General features: G+C 37.0%; 1 protein-coding gene across 1 annotated transcript; it reads left to right on the top strand.

Annotated features, from left to right (window-relative positions):
• The first annotated feature begins 13378 nt into the window (after window positions 1-13378).
• Window positions 13379-14050, top strand: LOC121979828. The gene is made up of 2 exons (XM_042531819.1): window positions 13379-13502; window positions 13728-14050. Exons 1-2 carry the CDS (start codon window positions 13379-13381, stop codon window positions 14048-14050), a joined length of 447 nt encoding a protein of 148 aa, XP_042387753.1.
• Window positions 14051-17849: the final 3799 nt, after the last annotated feature.

The raw sequence follows: 17849 nt of genomic DNA, 5'->3' as shown, positions 1-17849 counted from the left end.
ATATCTCGTATCCGGTGGTACTTGCGCTCTATATGTTTACTTGGCTTATGAGCTCGTGGTTCCTTCGAGTTTGTAACTGCACCGCTATTATCACAATAAATTGTGATGATTTTGGGCAAACCAGGAATCACATCTAAGTCCATTAGAAAGTTCCTGAGCCATACTGCTTCTTTAGCTGCCTCAGAGGCTGCTACATACTCAGCTTCCATGGTTGAGTCCGAAACGCATTTCTGCTTAACACTCCTCCATGAAATGGCTCCACCTCCTAAAGTAAACACATAGCCTGATGTAGACTTACTATTGTCCCTATCTGATTGGAAATCTGAATCCGTGTAACCCACATGGAGCAAATCATCTGCTTGGTAAACTAGCATATAATCTCTAGTCCTTCTCAGGTACTTTAATATATGCTTTACCGCAGTCCAATGTCCTTGTCCAGGGTTACTCTGATATCTGCTGACCATGCCCACGGTAAAACAAATATCAGGTCTCGTACATAGCATTGCATACATAAGGCTTCCTACAGCCGAAGCATAAGGAACTGCTTTCATGTCTTCTATCTCCTTTGATGTCTTTGGAGACATCTCTTTAGATAGAGCTATTCCATGCCTAAAACATAAGAAACCTTTCTTGGAATCCTGCATGCTAAAACGAGCAAGAACTGTATCTATATATGAAGCTTGGGAGAGACACAACATTCTTTTCTTACGATCCCTTATAACTTTGATCCCAAGAATGTGTGCACAATCTCCTAAGTCCTTCATATCAAATTGTTTGGACAACCATACCCTTACGTCTGATAATACCTTGACATTGTTGCCAATTAACAAAATATCATCTACATATAGTTCAAGAAATATCACCACGTTTCCGTTACACTTCTTGTATACACAAGACTCATCCGGACTCTGAATAAATCCATATGACTGGATTACTTCATTAAACCGGATGTTCCAAGATCTTGAAGCTTGCTTCAGTCCATAAATGGACCGATTGAGCTTGCACACTAGATGCTCTTTGCCTTTTTCAATGAACCCTTCTGGTTGCTTCATATGGATGTTCTCTTCAAGACTTCTATTAAGGAAAGCTGTCTTGACATTCATTTGCCAAATCTCATAATCCATATGAGTAGCAATGGATAAGAGTATCCGGATAGACTTAAGCATGGCTACCGGTGAAAAAGTTTCCTCATAATCGATTCCCTCTTTCTGAGTGTACCCTTTCGCAACAAGCCTAGCTTTGAAGGTTTCTACCTTCCCGTCTGTCCCTCTTTTCCTTTTGTAGATCCACTTGCATCCAACGGCTTTTACACCATCAGGTGGTTCTATAAGCTCCCAGACCTTATTAGAGTACATAGACTCTATTTCAGAATTCATCGCCTTTTGCCAAGATGCTGCATCTATATCTTGGAGTGCTTCGTCATATGTCCGGGGATCAGGTTCATGTTTACCCGGGATCAAGTCCGAAGACTCTCCCAAAAACATGAATCTATCAGTCGCTTAACAACCCTCCCACTACGACGAGGCACTGTCTGTGGTTGTGCATCATTTGTGACACGTGTTGCAGTCTCTTGTGGTACTTCATCTTGTATTGTTGGTACTAAGGTAGACGTGTCCTCTCTAAGTTCTTCTAAAACAACTTTGCTACTGGGCTTGTGATCCATTATATAGTCTTCTTCTAAAAACTGGGCATTGGTGCTAACAATGACCTTCTGATCTTTAGGACTATAAAATAAACCACCTTTCGTTCCTCTGGGATACCCCACAAACACGCGAACTTCTGTACGAGATTCTAACTTATCAGCATCTGGTTTCAGCTCATGTGCTGGACTATCCCAAATCTGAATATGTCTTAGACTGGGCTTTCGCCCATTCCACAATTCTGTGGGAGTAGAAGAAACTGATTTAGAAGGTACTAAGTTCAGAATGTACACTGCCGTTTCCAGAGCGTATCCCCAAAATGAATTTGGTAATTCCGAATAACTCATCATCGATCTAACCATCTCCATAAGAGTCCTATTCCTTCGTTCTGCCACACCATTCTGTTGGGGTGTACCAGGTGCGGACAGCTGGGATTGAATTCCGGCCTCTGATAAGTAATTCCTAAACTCCCCTAAGAGGTATTCGCCACCACGATCAGACCGTAGTGTCTTGATACTTTTACCTAGTCGTTTCTCCACATCAGCCTTGTACTCTTTGAACTTATCAAAGCACTCAGACTTACGGCGCATTAGGTAAATGTATCCATATCTTGAATAATCGTCTATGAAAGAGACAAAATATTCAAAACCTCCTCTTTCCAGGACAGATATAGGACCACACAAATCAGAGTGAACCAATTCTAACATTTCTTTGGCTCTATACCCCTTGGCCTTGAAAGGCCTTTTGGTCATTTTACCTTCCAAGCAAGATTCACAAGTTGAAAAATTTTCCAACTCTAATGAACCCAAAAATCCATCGGCTATAAGCCTCTGAATCCTACTTAAGTTAATATGACCAAGCCTTAGATGCCAAAGATATGCTTGGTTCATTTCTGAAGGTTCTTTTCTCTTATTTGAGTTAGAAGATGAGTTATAAATTTCCATGTTTTGCTTTGTGGGAGAAATTGGATTTAAAGTATACAAATTGCCAACTAATGCACCAAAACAGATAATCACTTTATTTCTCTTAATAACTACATCGTTACTAAACACTACAAGAAAAATGTCATTCAACAACACTCAAACGACAACGGTTTTATACCAAACCGTTGTCTTTTTACCTTTTAACAACGGTTTTAACAAAAACTGTTGTCTTTTAGTAATTTTTTTGGCCTATGACAACGGTTTTTAAAAACTGTTGTCTATTTATGTTTTTTTGGGGATACAACAACGGTTTTTAAAGGGTACGACAACAGTTTTTTAAAACTGTTGTCTATGTGCGCTTTTTTGGGATTACGACAACGGTTTTTAAAAACCGTTGTCTATTAAGTGTTGTTAAATGCAATTGTTTTTTCTTTCACCACTTTTTCTCCTTCGTCATTTGTCTGTTTTACGCCTTGTTTTTTTCTGTCTCTTTCCTAAAACCCTACTCTTCGCCGACTCCTCCTCACTGCCCTCTTCGTCGCCTCCCTCCTCACCACCCTCTTCATCGCCTTCTTCGCCGCCTCCCTCCTCACCGCCCTCTTCGCCTCCTCCCTCCTCACCACCCTCTTCGCTGCCTCCTTTCTCGCCGCCCTCTTCGTCGCCTCAACTTTCGGCCTCGCCACCTCCTCCTCGCGGCCTCTACTTTCAGTCATCTTCCCTCTCTATAACGCCGCCTTCTTTCTTTCCTATCCACGGCAGCAAGGGTTCTTCCCTGTCCACAGCACCACCTTCTTTCTTTCCTCTCTATACCAGTAAGGTTTCTTCTCTCTCTACAGCAAGCAAGGAAGAGGGAAGCCCGAGATATCAAGTTCCTCCTCCCGATTATGTACTTTTAAGGTTTGGATGAAGCTTTTCTTGCAGTGGATTGATGTCTCATTTGATCCTGATTTCTCCCTATTCTCTAATGTCTTTGTTTTTGGGGTTGTAATCTCGTTTGTTAGGGTTTTTGGAATCATTCACTACGATGGAATTGGCATCTCCGAACCATCTGGAGTTTGATTATTTGTTTAAGTTGTTTCTTATTGATGATTCTAGCGTTGTTAAAAGAAGTCATCTTTTCAGATTCACTTCGGACTTCCTAGACTACGCTGAAGTCGTCGCTCCAACAGCGGGGAATGACGGGGAGCAAGCAGTCGGTGTCATTTAAATCAACATAATACATTTCACAGTGTCGGAGACTATTTACAATGGCAACGAAGTCTTTGGTTATGGCTAGCTCTATTAAATTGGTAGAAGAATTCTACACATTTTACTTTGAAGTTGAACTACTATCCCTCTTTGACTTCTTCTGTGTTAGGAATTCATAGACTACTGGTGGAAGCCACTGGTTTAAATCAAGCATCACTTGCCCACTTTGTAATCGCAATGTTGCAGATCGTGGATTTGCAAAAAGGTTTGAACTTTTCGCATTTTTGCACTTGTTTCTACAGGATTTTTATCTTGATTTGGGTGGATAATTAATGTTTTCATGAAAGGACATAACTCAATGAGGTTCAGTTGAATATTTTCCATTTTTTTTTAATTTTATAAAAAGGACATAACTCGTAAATTGGCATCAGTTCAACATATTCCATCCTTAACATTTTCCACGAAAGAAACTTGATATGTTGCAACGTATTCAGCTGAATGCTATTAATCTATTTATTATCAAGCTCAGGTATTAAATGAAGGTAAGTCGTGCGCTGCAAGTTACTGTGAGTTCAATTTCATACATTGAGTTAGAATTTGGTACAAACCTGGTTCATTTAATATTGCATCTTAATATTGTTTGGTTGTTTGACAGAAGGAATTTTGCGTGGTTTGATATGTTATGCTATTTCTCTCAGAGTGATGACATTTAATGCTATTTGAATTCATAACAATAGCAGACTAGTTTTAGATGTGAATGAAGGAAATTTTAGATTATCTTCATTAATATTCCCTTGTAAATTGATACACCAATGTTTCCTTATTTCATTGCCATGTCAAGGAGAGCTATCTAATACGATTACTAGTTTTGTGAACCTCTGAATTCTCAACATTCAGAAGACAGACATTATGTAAGTTACTGCCATCTTCTTAATATAATTTCTATTGGCCCAATCTGGAACATTGTGTTTATAATAGCATCCACTGTCTAGTGTTTCCACGTCTCTTTTCCTTGTTGAAACTTTTATCCAGCAGGGCGCTAGTATTTTCTAACTCATATAAACATTTATTTGTTGAAGCTTCTGCTATTGTCAGAATTCTTGTTGATCAAAATCAGTGGTATTTTGGTGCAAGTTACTCCAAGTATCTGTTGTCAGATTTATAAAGTGTTCTTATAATGTTGAAAGAAAAATTTATAATGTGGACGTAGGAAGTTTCAGAATATTTACTGAACTAGGGTGGAATCTGGAATTTAATTAAATGCATCATCATGTAGAGATGCTGATAAAGTGGACATGATTAGTCAGATCAGTAGAGCTTAAAGGAGTATGTCATATCTTAATTTGCCAACTTTATACTTATAAAATGTAAGATGGAGTATGCGCCAAAGGATGATATGTTTGCTTGTTTGTTGCTTTAGGCTTGTGAAGGGCATAAAGATATTGTTGCTTTACATTTGATTTCATCATGCCAGAAGTTTTTATTGTATGAACATGGAACATTAAAGTCCTTGAATGGCTAAGCACGCCAATGAATATTAAATTCTACAACAATTTTTGCAGTGTGATTGGTCCAATTGTTTTTGGACACAACAAAAACAACTAATGATCAACTAATGCTCTTCACTCTTCAGTCCTTACTAAAATGATTAAGATATTCTAAAGTTAGATTTCAGCTTGATGAAAAATATTCTTTGTGACTGTACAATAGTGCAAGCTGAGCAATTAAATGTGCTAGTTGTTGTAAGATTTTTACTGAAAATGTGTGATAATACATATAGTTTGTCAGGAGTAGGTTTATTTGCTAAAATCACTCATTTTACAATTTAACAACATTTAGGAAGTGCATTTCTCGGTGCTCTAGCATTATGTTTAGGCAAACTTATGGAATTAATTTCTATTTTTTTATCTAACAGAAGTGTTAAGTAATTATCTTTACAACCTTTTATTCTTGGACTTTCGTTTACAAAGCCGGTTAGCAATAAAGCTTATCAAGTGTTTAATTCTTTTAGTATTTATTTCTTGATTGACCATAAGTTATGATGTAGGTTATTGAGGATATGTCTATACAAGTCAATGTACCTGCTCTAGCAATGGAAGAGGTAAAAATATCTTTTGGAGTTGTCTTTTAGTTTATGGTCAAAACAGTTTCGAGTCACTGAAATACAATGGTTTTGCAGGTTGCTCCATTGGCCGTCTCAGATGCGGCTATGCTTGCCCCTAAGGAGATTTTTCATGGAAAAGGAAACATCAAAGAAGAGGCAGAGTTAACAAAAGAAGAGAGGAAAAGGAGATGGGCCAACTAGAAAAGAAGATTTCGAAGATTGAAAGGTATCCTTTATTCGCTTATATTTATGGTTCTGTTTATTTCATGCTTGTCTACAATCTATGCATAATGGTCAAAAAAATTAGTGGCGAACTTGTGACAGACATGATCCACCACTTAGAATTACATAGTTCTTGTGCACAGGATTGTATAATTTCATTCTGCTCTTTTTAGGTGTCCTCAAGAGTATTGGGAAGAATGCCGACAAGCTAAAAAAATGAAGAGACTTTAACAAATTAAGGAGCACTAGGAGCTGCAATCCCTCCTCTTCACCGACATCTAAGTAGAAAATCTTGTGTTATATTGTTCTACCTTTGTTTTAATAGTGTTATCATTTTGTTGGTTGCTTATGAAATTTTGTTGGTTGCTTATGAAATTTCTTCAGAATGTTATAAATATTATTTTTGAATGTTAGAAAATTGTATATTAAATTTTATTTTGAAATTTAGTATTTTGAATGATTTATAATATTGGAAAATTGTGTATTAATTTTTTTTATTTTTTTTCTAAAAAAGACAACGGTTCCAGAGCGTATCCCCAAAATGAATTTGGTATTTCCGAATAACTCATCATCGATCTAACCATCTCCATAAGAGTCCTATTCCTTCGTTCTGCCACACCATTCTGTTGGGGTGTACCAGGTGCGGACAGTTGGGATTGAATTCCGGCCTCTGATAAGTAATTCCTAAACTCTCCTAAGAGGTATTCGCCACCACGATCAGACCGTAGTGTCTTGATACTTTTACCTAGTCGTTTCTCCACATCAGCCTTGTACTCTTTGAACTTATCAAAGCACTCGGACTTACGGCGCATTAGGTAAATGTATCCATATCTTGAATAATCGTCTATGAAAGAGACAAAATATTCAAAACCTCCTCTTTCCTGGATAGACTTAGGACCACACAAATCAGAGTGAACCAATTCTAACACTTCTTTGGCTCTATACCCCTTGGCCTTGAAAGGCCTTTTAGTCATTTTACCTTCCAAGCAAGATTCACAAGTTGGAAAATTTTCCAACTCTAATGAACCCAAAAATCCATCGGCTATAAGCCTCTGAATCCTACTTAAGTTAATATGACCAAGCCTTAGATGCCAAAGATATGCTTGGTTCATTTCTGAAGGTTCTTTTCTCTTATTTGAGTTAGAAGATGAGTTATAAATTTCCATGTTTTGCTTTGTGGGAGAAATTGGAATTAAAGTATACAAATTGCCAACTAATGCACCAAAACAGATAATCACTTTATTTCTCTTAATAACTACATCGTTAGTAAAGGAAACTGAATATCCATCTAAAAACAGTTTAGAAACTGAAATTAAATTCTTTCTAAAACTGGGTACATAAAGATAATTTCTTAAAATCAAATTTTTATTTCTACTAAAAGATAAGTAGACGTCTCCCACTGCAATAGCTGCCACCTTAGTAGCATTTCTCATGTAGACGGTAATCTCTCCTTCAGATAGTCGTCGGGTTTCCTGGAACCCCTGCAAGGAATTGCAGACATCATCAGTGGCTCCCGTATCTACACACCAGGTGCTGGTAGGTAACACCGCTAAACATGTTTCAACAACTAGAGCATGAGATATACCTTTGTTGTTCTGACTCCTACGAGGACAATCCGCCTTCCAATGCCCTGACTACTTGCAGATGAAGCACTTGCCCTTCGGCTTCTTCATTCCAGCTTTAGGTCCAGTACTCTGAGATTTATTCACTTTTTTTGCTGAACCAACTTGTTTCTTCTTCTTCTTTCCTTTCGGCTTAGAAGTAGAACCATTTTCAACATAGTGAATATGAGAGTTGTGACGAAACAATCCTTCTGCTGCCTGAAGTTCTGTCAGTAGTTCCGCCAATGAATATACCCTTTTGTTCATATTGTAATTCAGGCGGAATTGCTCAAAATTTCTAGGTAGTGTTTGGAGGATCATATCGATCTGGGTTTCCCCATCAATTTCTCCTCCAAGGATCTATATTTCGTTCAGATAAGCCATCATCTTTAGGATATGATCCCTCACAGGAGTACCCTCTTGCATGGTGGCTGTCATTATTTTTCTCATGGCTTCTTGCCTAGAAGCCCTATCTTGATGACCAAAGAGTTCCTTGAGATTGTTGATAATATCATAAGCTGTTGGTAAATCTTGATGTTGATGTTGTAATACATTTGACATAGAAGCCAAAATGTAACACCGCGCCATCTCATCTGCTTTTACCCATTTCCTATGATATTCAATCTCCTCTTGGGTAGATTCACCAGTGGGTGCTTCAGGGCAAGGCTCAGTCAGTACAAATTTATAGCTTTCAGCAGTAAGAACAATGTCCAGGTTCCTTTTCCAATCTATGTAGTTAGGACCAGTAAGTCTATTCTGTTGTAGTATGATGGACAGTGGGTTGAAAGTCATCCTAAGAATCACAAATAACTTTTGGTCAGAACTCTAAATTTAGAATAATATTGATTTCTCAAACAATACTATTTTAAATTAACCAACACCTCAAACCACCGTGAATTTTGTATGCCACGATAGTGTGGACGTATACAAATTCAACATTTGTAAAAGGAGGGTTTTAACCCATTAATTTTATTATCTTGTCAACCTAACTTTTTGACAAATAAAATTAATAGTTGGTATCCTTTGGTCACACAAATAATAGCAGTGACTCCAATGGGGAGGATACTATTAGTTGTGCCTAAGTGTATACCATTACTTGAAACTAAGTCCATTAATAAGATTGTGCCCCTTCCGATGGGGAAGATCACACGCTATTAATTAACTTCCTATAGTCATCTAAAATGGAAGTTTGTTCTAGTGATCCACAAACAAGCTCATCCGATATGGAGGAAGGCACTCAGAGCCAACGCGCAAGCTTGTTTGCATCACTTACAAACCAGTAATGGAGACCATGGGTTTTAATTAAAAATCTCACTCCCACTTAGTTATTTATAAATGAGGAATTTTAACTATGCTAGCCTACTAAACATGTATACTAACATACACACACAGCACAATATAAAAGCAATAAATAGAAAATCTAATTTTCAACTATTATGGCTTTTATCTATGGTTGTCCTCCGTGTGTTGTCATCCCAAGCTGCTGCCATATTTGGCCACAGCCACCGGGTCTAGCTGTCGCATCCATCTTGCTCTTTGTTCCGCTGCGCCTCTGGTCCTCAGAAGGTTCCACGCTTTGCAAGATTCGATCCGCAACATAAATAGAATTTTACAATTTTGATCCTATATTTCATAAAAGGAATGTAGATGTATCTAGATCAAAAATAAAATCCTAATAAAACTAAATACAGCTCCTGCTGTATTTTATAATACAATCATGCACACACATATAAATGCCCTTGACATGTCCAAGGGTCCAATCACACACATAAAACTATAAGCCATAATAGTTGGATCCTGCATCCACAAAGTTAGCACATCCTACTATTATCCTGCCTAAATTATGTATGACATGTGCATGATTAAATGAATACCAAATACACAGAGGCAAAACCCTAGCTCTGATACCAATTGTTGGTTGCTACTCGGGAAACTTAGAGGTTCCACTGTACAAAAATTTTGTACAAAGGTCTGAACCTTTTCCTAGCTACCATGTGTTCTTTTAAATTAAACCTGGATCGCCTGCGGAACTTAACACGTTTGATCCATAGTTTAATTTATTTGTTCCTTTTGGTTTTGACTTGGATCTCCTGCGAAACTTAACACGTTCGACCCAAATCACCTTAAGTTATTAATTCCATTAAATATTAATTTCCATAATTGGTTCCCAGTACTGACGTGGCGAGGCACATGGCCTTCTTGGATATGGGAGCAACCACCACCGACTAGACAAAACCTTTTATGGAAAGCTAATATTTAATTTCCTAAAATAACTTTAGGTTAACCGAAAGGAACAATCAAATCACAAGGAAAAGAAATAAACATAAGAACACTACATCAAAAATAAATTCAAAATACTAGAATCGTAAGCCTCTTGTATTTGGTATTATTTCCAAAAATAACTAGTATGATGCGGAAAGGAAAAATTACTAGTTATACCTTCTAGAAAGACCTCTTGATCTTCTACCGTATTCCTCTTCTAACCTCGGACGTTGTGTGGGAAACGATCTACCGAGATGAGAAACCACCAATGCACCTTCTTCTCCTCCTAGCTAGGTTCGGCCAAACAAAAGAGCTTCACCAAGGATGAAAAAAAACCACCAACCAAGCTCCTAGGGATGCAAGTTTTCTCTCCTTCTTCTTCTTCTTCTCCAAGTAGTATCCGGCCACCACAAGAGCTCCAAGCAAGAGGAAGGATTCGGCCACCACAAAGAGGAAGAGAGGGAGAGAGGTTGGCCGGCCACAACACCAAGGAAAAGAGGGAGAGAATAATAGAGGTTGTAACCTATGAAGGCACCCCCACCCCTTCTTTTATATTCCTTGGCTTTGGAAAATAAGGAAATTTATTTATAATAAAATTTCCTTAACTTTCCTTGACAACAATTAATTAAAAAAAATTAAATAAAATTTCTTAATCAATTAATCTTGGCCGGCCACCTCATGGAGAGCAAATAAGATAATTTTTAATCAACAATTAAAACTTCCTTATTTATCTTTGGAAATTTTTAAAAAATAATATTTCCCTTTAAAATCCCTTCATGGTTGATAAAATAAATTTCTATAATTTTAATTTTTTATCATGTGAATAATTTTCAAAGAGAAAAAATAAAATATCTTTCCAATCTACAAATAAGGAAAGAGATCTAATCTCTTTCTTTAATCTTTTGTAGATCCTTTTAAAAGAGATATTTTAATTTTAATTCTCTTTCATAAATTATATCTTCCACATAATAAAAATTAAAATTAAAACTCCTTTTAATTTAATGGGGGCCGGCCACCTAAGCTTGGGTTCAAGCTAGGGCCGAAACCAAGGCTTGGCCGGCCCTAGCTTGAACCACAAGCTAGCTTGGCCGGCCCCCTTATCATGGGTATGAAGATGGGTATAGGTGGGTATAGTACTCTATAAATAAGAGGCTACGATAGGGACCGAGAGGAGGAATTGGTTTTGGTCTTCCGATAAAATTAAGCATCCCATGTTCGCCCCGAACACACAACTTAACTTTATCAATAATAATTCATTCCACTAGAGAACTATTATTGAACTACCGCACCAATCCCAAATTACATTTTTGGGCTCCTTCTTATTATGAGTATGTTAGTCTCCCTGTGTTTAAGATGTCAAATGTCCACTAATTAAGTGAGTTACTGACAACTCATTTAATTAATATCTTTATCCAAGAATAGTACCACTCAACCTCATCGTCATGTCAGACTAAGTCCACCTGCAGGGTTTAACATGACAATCTTTATGAGCTCATCTTGGGGACATTATCAACCTAGATTACTAGGACACAATTTCCTTCTATAATCAACAACACACACTATAAGTAATATCATTTCCCAACTTATCGAGCTTATTGATTTATCGAACTAAATCTCACCCATTGATAAATTATAGAAATAAATATCAAATATATGTGCTTGTTATTATATTAGGATTAAGAGCACACACTTCCATAATAACTGAGGTATTTGTTCCTTTATAAAGTCAGTATAAAAGAAACAACCTCAAATGGTCCTACTCAATACACTCTAAGTGTACTAGTGTAATTGTATAGTCAAGATAAACTAATTCCTAATTACACTACGACCTTCCAATGGTTTGTTCCTTTCCATTTTGGTCGTGAGCTACTGTTTATAATTTATAAGGTACTGATAACATCATCTTTTGTATGTAGCACCACATACTATGTTATCTACAATATAAATTAATTGAATAACTACAACTAAATGTAGATAATTTGACCAAATGTGATTCTTTATTCAAAATAAATGTTTACAAAAGCTTAGGCTTTCAGTATACACTCCAACACTAGGATGGAGGGAGTAATTGTAAGGATGATTTGATGTAAAACTCTTGCAGATATGCCAATTTCCTATTTATATGATTTTGTCATGTTTGTATCCATTCTTTCTTGTGTGGATTGTTGTGATTAGGGCTTAATTATCATGCTTGATTGAATGTTTGGATATCTTATGGATCTTGTAGAGGTAATTCCTCATTCAATTTTTTGAGGGACGTACGTGATAGACATGCCCGTGTAAGGACGTTTGAGGGATGATCTCGAAGGTGAAATAGGGTTATTCAAAGGGGTAGGATAGATAGTATGCATTAATCTTTGTATCTTTATGCGGTTGATGAATTGTGAATTCGTATATTGATTATCTGAGGGACGTTCGTGACAAGAACAAGTCCGTGTAAGGACAACATAGATTCATACCTAATTGATCACATTTAGGTATAGATTTTAGTCCTAGGCCGGTTATTTATTGCAAGAGAGAATCGACAACCTTCTACAAATAATGGGCAATTGAGGAATAAGATTTGGTAGATCATTTACATTTGATAACCTTACAAAGAAACCAAAACTCCTAGAACATCCCTTATCATTGCCCTTATTCTTATTTCTTATTCTTTTGTTTCTATGTTTTACTTTTCATAGTTACACTTTGCTTTTGTGAATCAATTGATTAGTTGTTTAGCTAACTCACATTGAAACATCTTTAGTGGTTTTTCCAGTCCCTGTGGATGTGATATCTTTTATTATTACTTACGACATTTCCATACACTTGCGGAGAGTCAACAAGTTTTTGGCGTCGTTGCCGGGGACTGCGCTATAACATTAGGGATTATCAATTGAGTTAGAATAAACATAACTTTTCTTTTCTTTTCATTTGCATAGTTGAATCTAATTTTTAGAATTCTGTTTTCATAACTTTTTCTTGTATTCTTTTCTACTTCTTGCTTGTTGCAATTCTAATTCTGTACTTTTAATTTTCTAACATTCTAATCTAATTTTTCTCTGTTTTTCTTATCTATGATTCAGTTTCATTTTTCTTTCTTTTTCTTTTGAACAACTATCATTTTGCAATCTTGTTCTTGTGTATGCAAAGATCTAACTTTGCAGGAGAACTTCTTCCTCTAGACCCTGAGATAGACAGAACATTTTATAGAAGAAAAATTCTGTAAGACATTTAGAAGAACAAGAACATTCTATCATGGCTAATAGACCACTAAAGGATTATGCAGCATCTTACGCTAGAGGGTTTAGATCCAGCATTTCAAGACCTTCAGTGGAAGCAAATAATTTTGAGATCAAACCTACAATTATTTCTATGGTGCAACAAAATCAGTTTGGTGGAGGACCACATGAAGACCCGAATCAACACTTGGAGGTCTTCTATGAGATATGCGGTACAATGAAGATGAATGGTGTTCCTTCTGAAGCAGTGCGCTTACTATTGTTTGGGCTTTCTTTAAGAGATAGAGCTAAGCAATGGTTGAATTCTTTAGCTCCAAATAACATCATCGCATGGGAACAATGTGAGCAGTAATTTCTTGATAAATTCTATCCTCCTAGTAAAACAGCTCATATGAGGAATCTCATTACAAGCTTCAAACAAGCTGACTCAGAATCTCTATTTGAAGCTTGGGATAGATATAACAGTATGCTCAGACAATGCCCACACCATGGTTTGGAGAAATGACTTGTGTCACACACATTTTATAATGATATCAATTATCACACTAAAGTGTCCCTTGATTCAGCTGCTGGAGGGGCACTTATGAACAAGAGTTTGGATGAAACCGAAGAAATAATTGAAAGTGTAGCACAAAATCACCATCAATGGGTTAATGAAAGAAGTGGTTATTCTTGTGGGAACCCAACAACAAAAGCATCAAGGAAATTTGATGTTGATGCAGTTACTTTATTAGCTGCAAAACTGGATGCTCTTACAAAGAGATTTAAAAACATGGGAGCTATTCCAAGTACGGTTAATGCCATTGTTTCTTCTTGTGAAGTATGTGGAAGTTTTGAACATTCTAATGACTCATGTCCATTGGGGGCTATCACTGCACAAATCAATTAATTAGAGCAATGTGACGCCATCATGGGTCTTAATCAAAGGTAGAAACAACCCATACTCAAATACATACAACCCTGGGTGGAAAAGTCATCCTAATTTTTCCTATAGGAATAATCAAGATCAAGGACCATTTATGGGGGCAAGACCTAATTTTTAGTCTGGGCAGTAGAATTTTCAACAACAATCTTCTCAAGGCTTTCCTATGTCTAAAATCGAAAAGATGTTTGACGAAATTATCTCTAATCAGAATGAAATGAAGTAGGATATATTGAAGCTTACTCAGAGAATGGATAATTCTGAAAGACATCAAAAGATTCAGGATATTTAGATTGCCCAATTAGCTTCCTCATCTTCTAGAGCACCAGGGCAACTACCTGGTAAACCTAATGTTAATCCTATGGAGCATTGTAATAGAATTGAACTTAGGAGCGGACGGACCTTGGGAGATCCCCAAGTGACTGCTCCAAAAGAGATGCAAACTGAAGAAGAGTTCTCTCCTCCAACGCCAAATCAGATTCAAGATAATGAGAAGAGTACCACTAAGGTTGAAGAGACTCTTCCACTTAACCAACAAAGTAGAGTTGTCCCTTTTCCTCAAAGACTTGTAATGCTCAAGAAGGATGAAGAGTTTGGCAAATTCTTGGAGAAAGTTAAGGAAATATGTGTTGAAGTACCACTTATTGATGCAATTCTACAAATGCCCAAGTTTGCCAAATTCTTGAAGGGCATCATGTCGAACAAAAGAAGGAGAGGAGATATAGAGACCATAGCACTTACAGAGGAATGCAGTGCTCTTTTTTAGAAGAATACTTCCCCAAAGCTGAAGGATCCAGGGAGCTTCTATATTCCTTGCAATATAGGAACTAAATTTATCAAGAAAGCTTTTTGTGATTTGGGGGCAAGTGTTAGCCTCATTCCTTATTCTATTTGTAACAAAATAGGTCTCAAAAACTTCAAACTTACTACTATGACACTACAACTTGCTGATCATTCCTGCAGGTACCCTATGAGTATCGTAGAAGATGTGCTAGTAGAAGTAGGTGGGAGTATAATTCCCACCGACTTTGTTGTGCTAGACATTGAGGAGGATCTAAAAATCCCTATCATATTGGGAAGACCATTCCTTGTTATAGCGGGAGCTATAATAGATGTTAAAAATCATAAACTTTCTTTGGTAATTGGTAAGGAACGATTGAAATATGATTTATTTAATGCCTCTAACCATGTTTCTTCTCTTTTGAATGCTTGTAGCAGGGCAAACATTTACAAACTTAAGGAATGGAACTTCCATCCTCATGGGAGGCCACCAAATGAAGAGAATAATGTGGTGGAAGATGTTGGGAGAAGGCCTCCCAACAAAAATGAAAAATATGTCTGCCCTCCCAGGGCAAGGAAAAGAGAAGAATGATTAGATTGGTCGAGCTAAAGACCTTAAACAAGCGCTTCTTGGGAGGCAACCCAAGTGTTCTTTTAGTCAAATGCATTTCATATTTTTTTTATTTTTCATTAGTAGTGCTTTTTACTTCGTTTTTGCTTTTGTTTTCAGGTCAAAATTTCGCTTCCATGAGCTAGCTATGATTGCTTCATAGGCATGGAAGTATTGGAGAAGCAAGAAAGGAGAAATATCATCAAGTGGAGCAAAACAGAGCATGGCCGTGTGCTGTACACGACCAGGCATATGCTGTAGAGAAGGGAGATGCTCTGGCCGTGTCTACATGACACGGCCATGTAGAGTCCCCAGAGAAGAAAAGGTGCATGGTCGTGTCCCAAACACGGTCGTGTGAAGACTCCAGAGGAGGAAAGCTTCTTGGCCGTGTCTCACACACGACCGTGTGAAGAAACCAGTACAGAAGCATGCATTGGTCGTGTCATCTGACATGGCCGTGTGCTAATTCCATAGGAAGAAATGGGTGAAGTCGTGTCCCAGACACAGCCGTGCAAGGATAGTCGAAGAGAAGAAGGTTACGGCTGTGCCAATTGGCACGGCCGTGTGAGTCAACCCGAGAGGGAGAAGGGAGGGGACGTGTAGATCTACACGGCCCATGTGGAGAAAACTGTTCAGGTCGTGTCTCCTATACACGACCCAGTCCATACCCTTAAAAGGGGTTAGGGCACGGGGTGTGGGCGACACACAGCCGCACACCCCTTTCTTCTTCCTCTTCCTCTCTCATTTCCTTATCTCTAGGGTTTCAAACTACCACTTCTAATTTATTCCTCTCATTTTTATTTTAAAGGCTCAAATCTTTTCTACCATGGAAAATATGATAAGGGGGACTTCTTCTACAAGAAAAGGGAAGGAGAAGATAGTTGCAACAAAAGAATGAAATTCTTGTTTCAAAGGTATTTCTAATGACTTTGGTATTATTTTCTCTAGCAAGGAACAATAACTTAGGTATTCTTCCTTATGTAAACGTCCCCTTGTGAGTACCAAATTTATGGATGATACAACTTTGGAAACATTAGGGTTTAAGGATGATTTAAATTAGTTATTTGAAAGAATAGGTTGGAGTGGTTTAATGAATATGAAATATCCTACATACCCTAGAATTGTCTTTGAATTTTTAAGTTCTATAATAGTTGATAATGTTCAAGGTGGGGGTAAACTAAAATTTCGATTACTTAATGAAGATTATGAATGGACGTTAAGCGATTTTAACAGTACTTGTTATGAGTTGCCAAAGAATGATGTGTGTATAATTTTACCTTAGTTCGGAAATTCATGTTTTTGGCAACACATTTCTGAACAATCACATTTTAACCCTCACAATTCTAGAGCTCTTCACATCATTAACCCCATTTTTAGATATGCTTATTTAGTCATGAAAAATACTATATTTGGGAGAGAAGATAAAGAGGGGTTAGTAAGACTTGTGGACTTGTATTGTTTATGGGCAATGGTTGAGAATATTACAATTAATTCTGGTTATTTCTTCCTCAAACATTTAGTAAAACTTGGAAAATCTGACTCTATCACACATATTGTTTTAGGAGGATTGTTAACTCAAGTAGCTTTGGTGCTAGGATGTGATTTAAGTGAATTGAAAATGATTGATAATTCTTATAGATTAGACTTGAATTAATGTTTAGAAATAAAGATGATAAGGCATGAATAACATGGATATAGTCTTCTTATTAAGGATAATTTCCTTATAAGACTACCAAATCATGATCTCACTACCATTCATGTTAAGGAAAATTGGCGTTTGAAATTAGCAAGTCAATGTTCTAAAACATTGTCAACTTGAGCTTCAAAAAGAGTTCCTTTGGTTAATCGTAATGTTCATAGTTTTAATTTCCAAGAACTTCATTCTGTTCTAGACAATGTTCATAATGATTTAGATTTGACTAAAAATTTTCTCACAAGTAATGAACACATGGAAGAGGAACAATTTAAAAAACTGCAAGAATATAATGTTTCAAAAGTGAGAGAGAATTGTGTGAAAAGATTTCTCGCTTTATGAATTCTTATAGAGCTCATATGGAATTTAATGAAGATTTTAGAGGCCACTACAACAAAAACTGCAAACGACAACGAATATTATCCGTTGTCGTAGGGTCAAAAAATCGTTGTAACTGAGGGTGTTGTAGAATGTATTGCCCTACGACAACGGTTTTGAATCTGTTGTCTTTGTAGACATTTGACAACGGTTTTTATCCGTTGTTGTATATATGCTCAAAATTTAGTTACGAAGGATACGACAACGGTTTAAAACCGTTGTGGTAGCTAATTTCAACAACAGAAATAAACCGTTGTAGTAGACTCTTTTTACAATAGATATAAACTGTTGTGGTAGATAATATT

This window comes from Zingiber officinale, chromosome 5A (genome assembly GCF_018446385.1).
Source record: "Zingiber officinale cultivar Zhangliang chromosome 5A, Zo_v1.1, whole genome shotgun sequence".
Lineage (NCBI taxonomy): Eukaryota > Viridiplantae > Streptophyta > Magnoliopsida > Zingiberales > Zingiberaceae > Zingiber > Zingiber officinale.
This window is presented reverse-complemented; position numbering and strand designations above follow the sequence as displayed.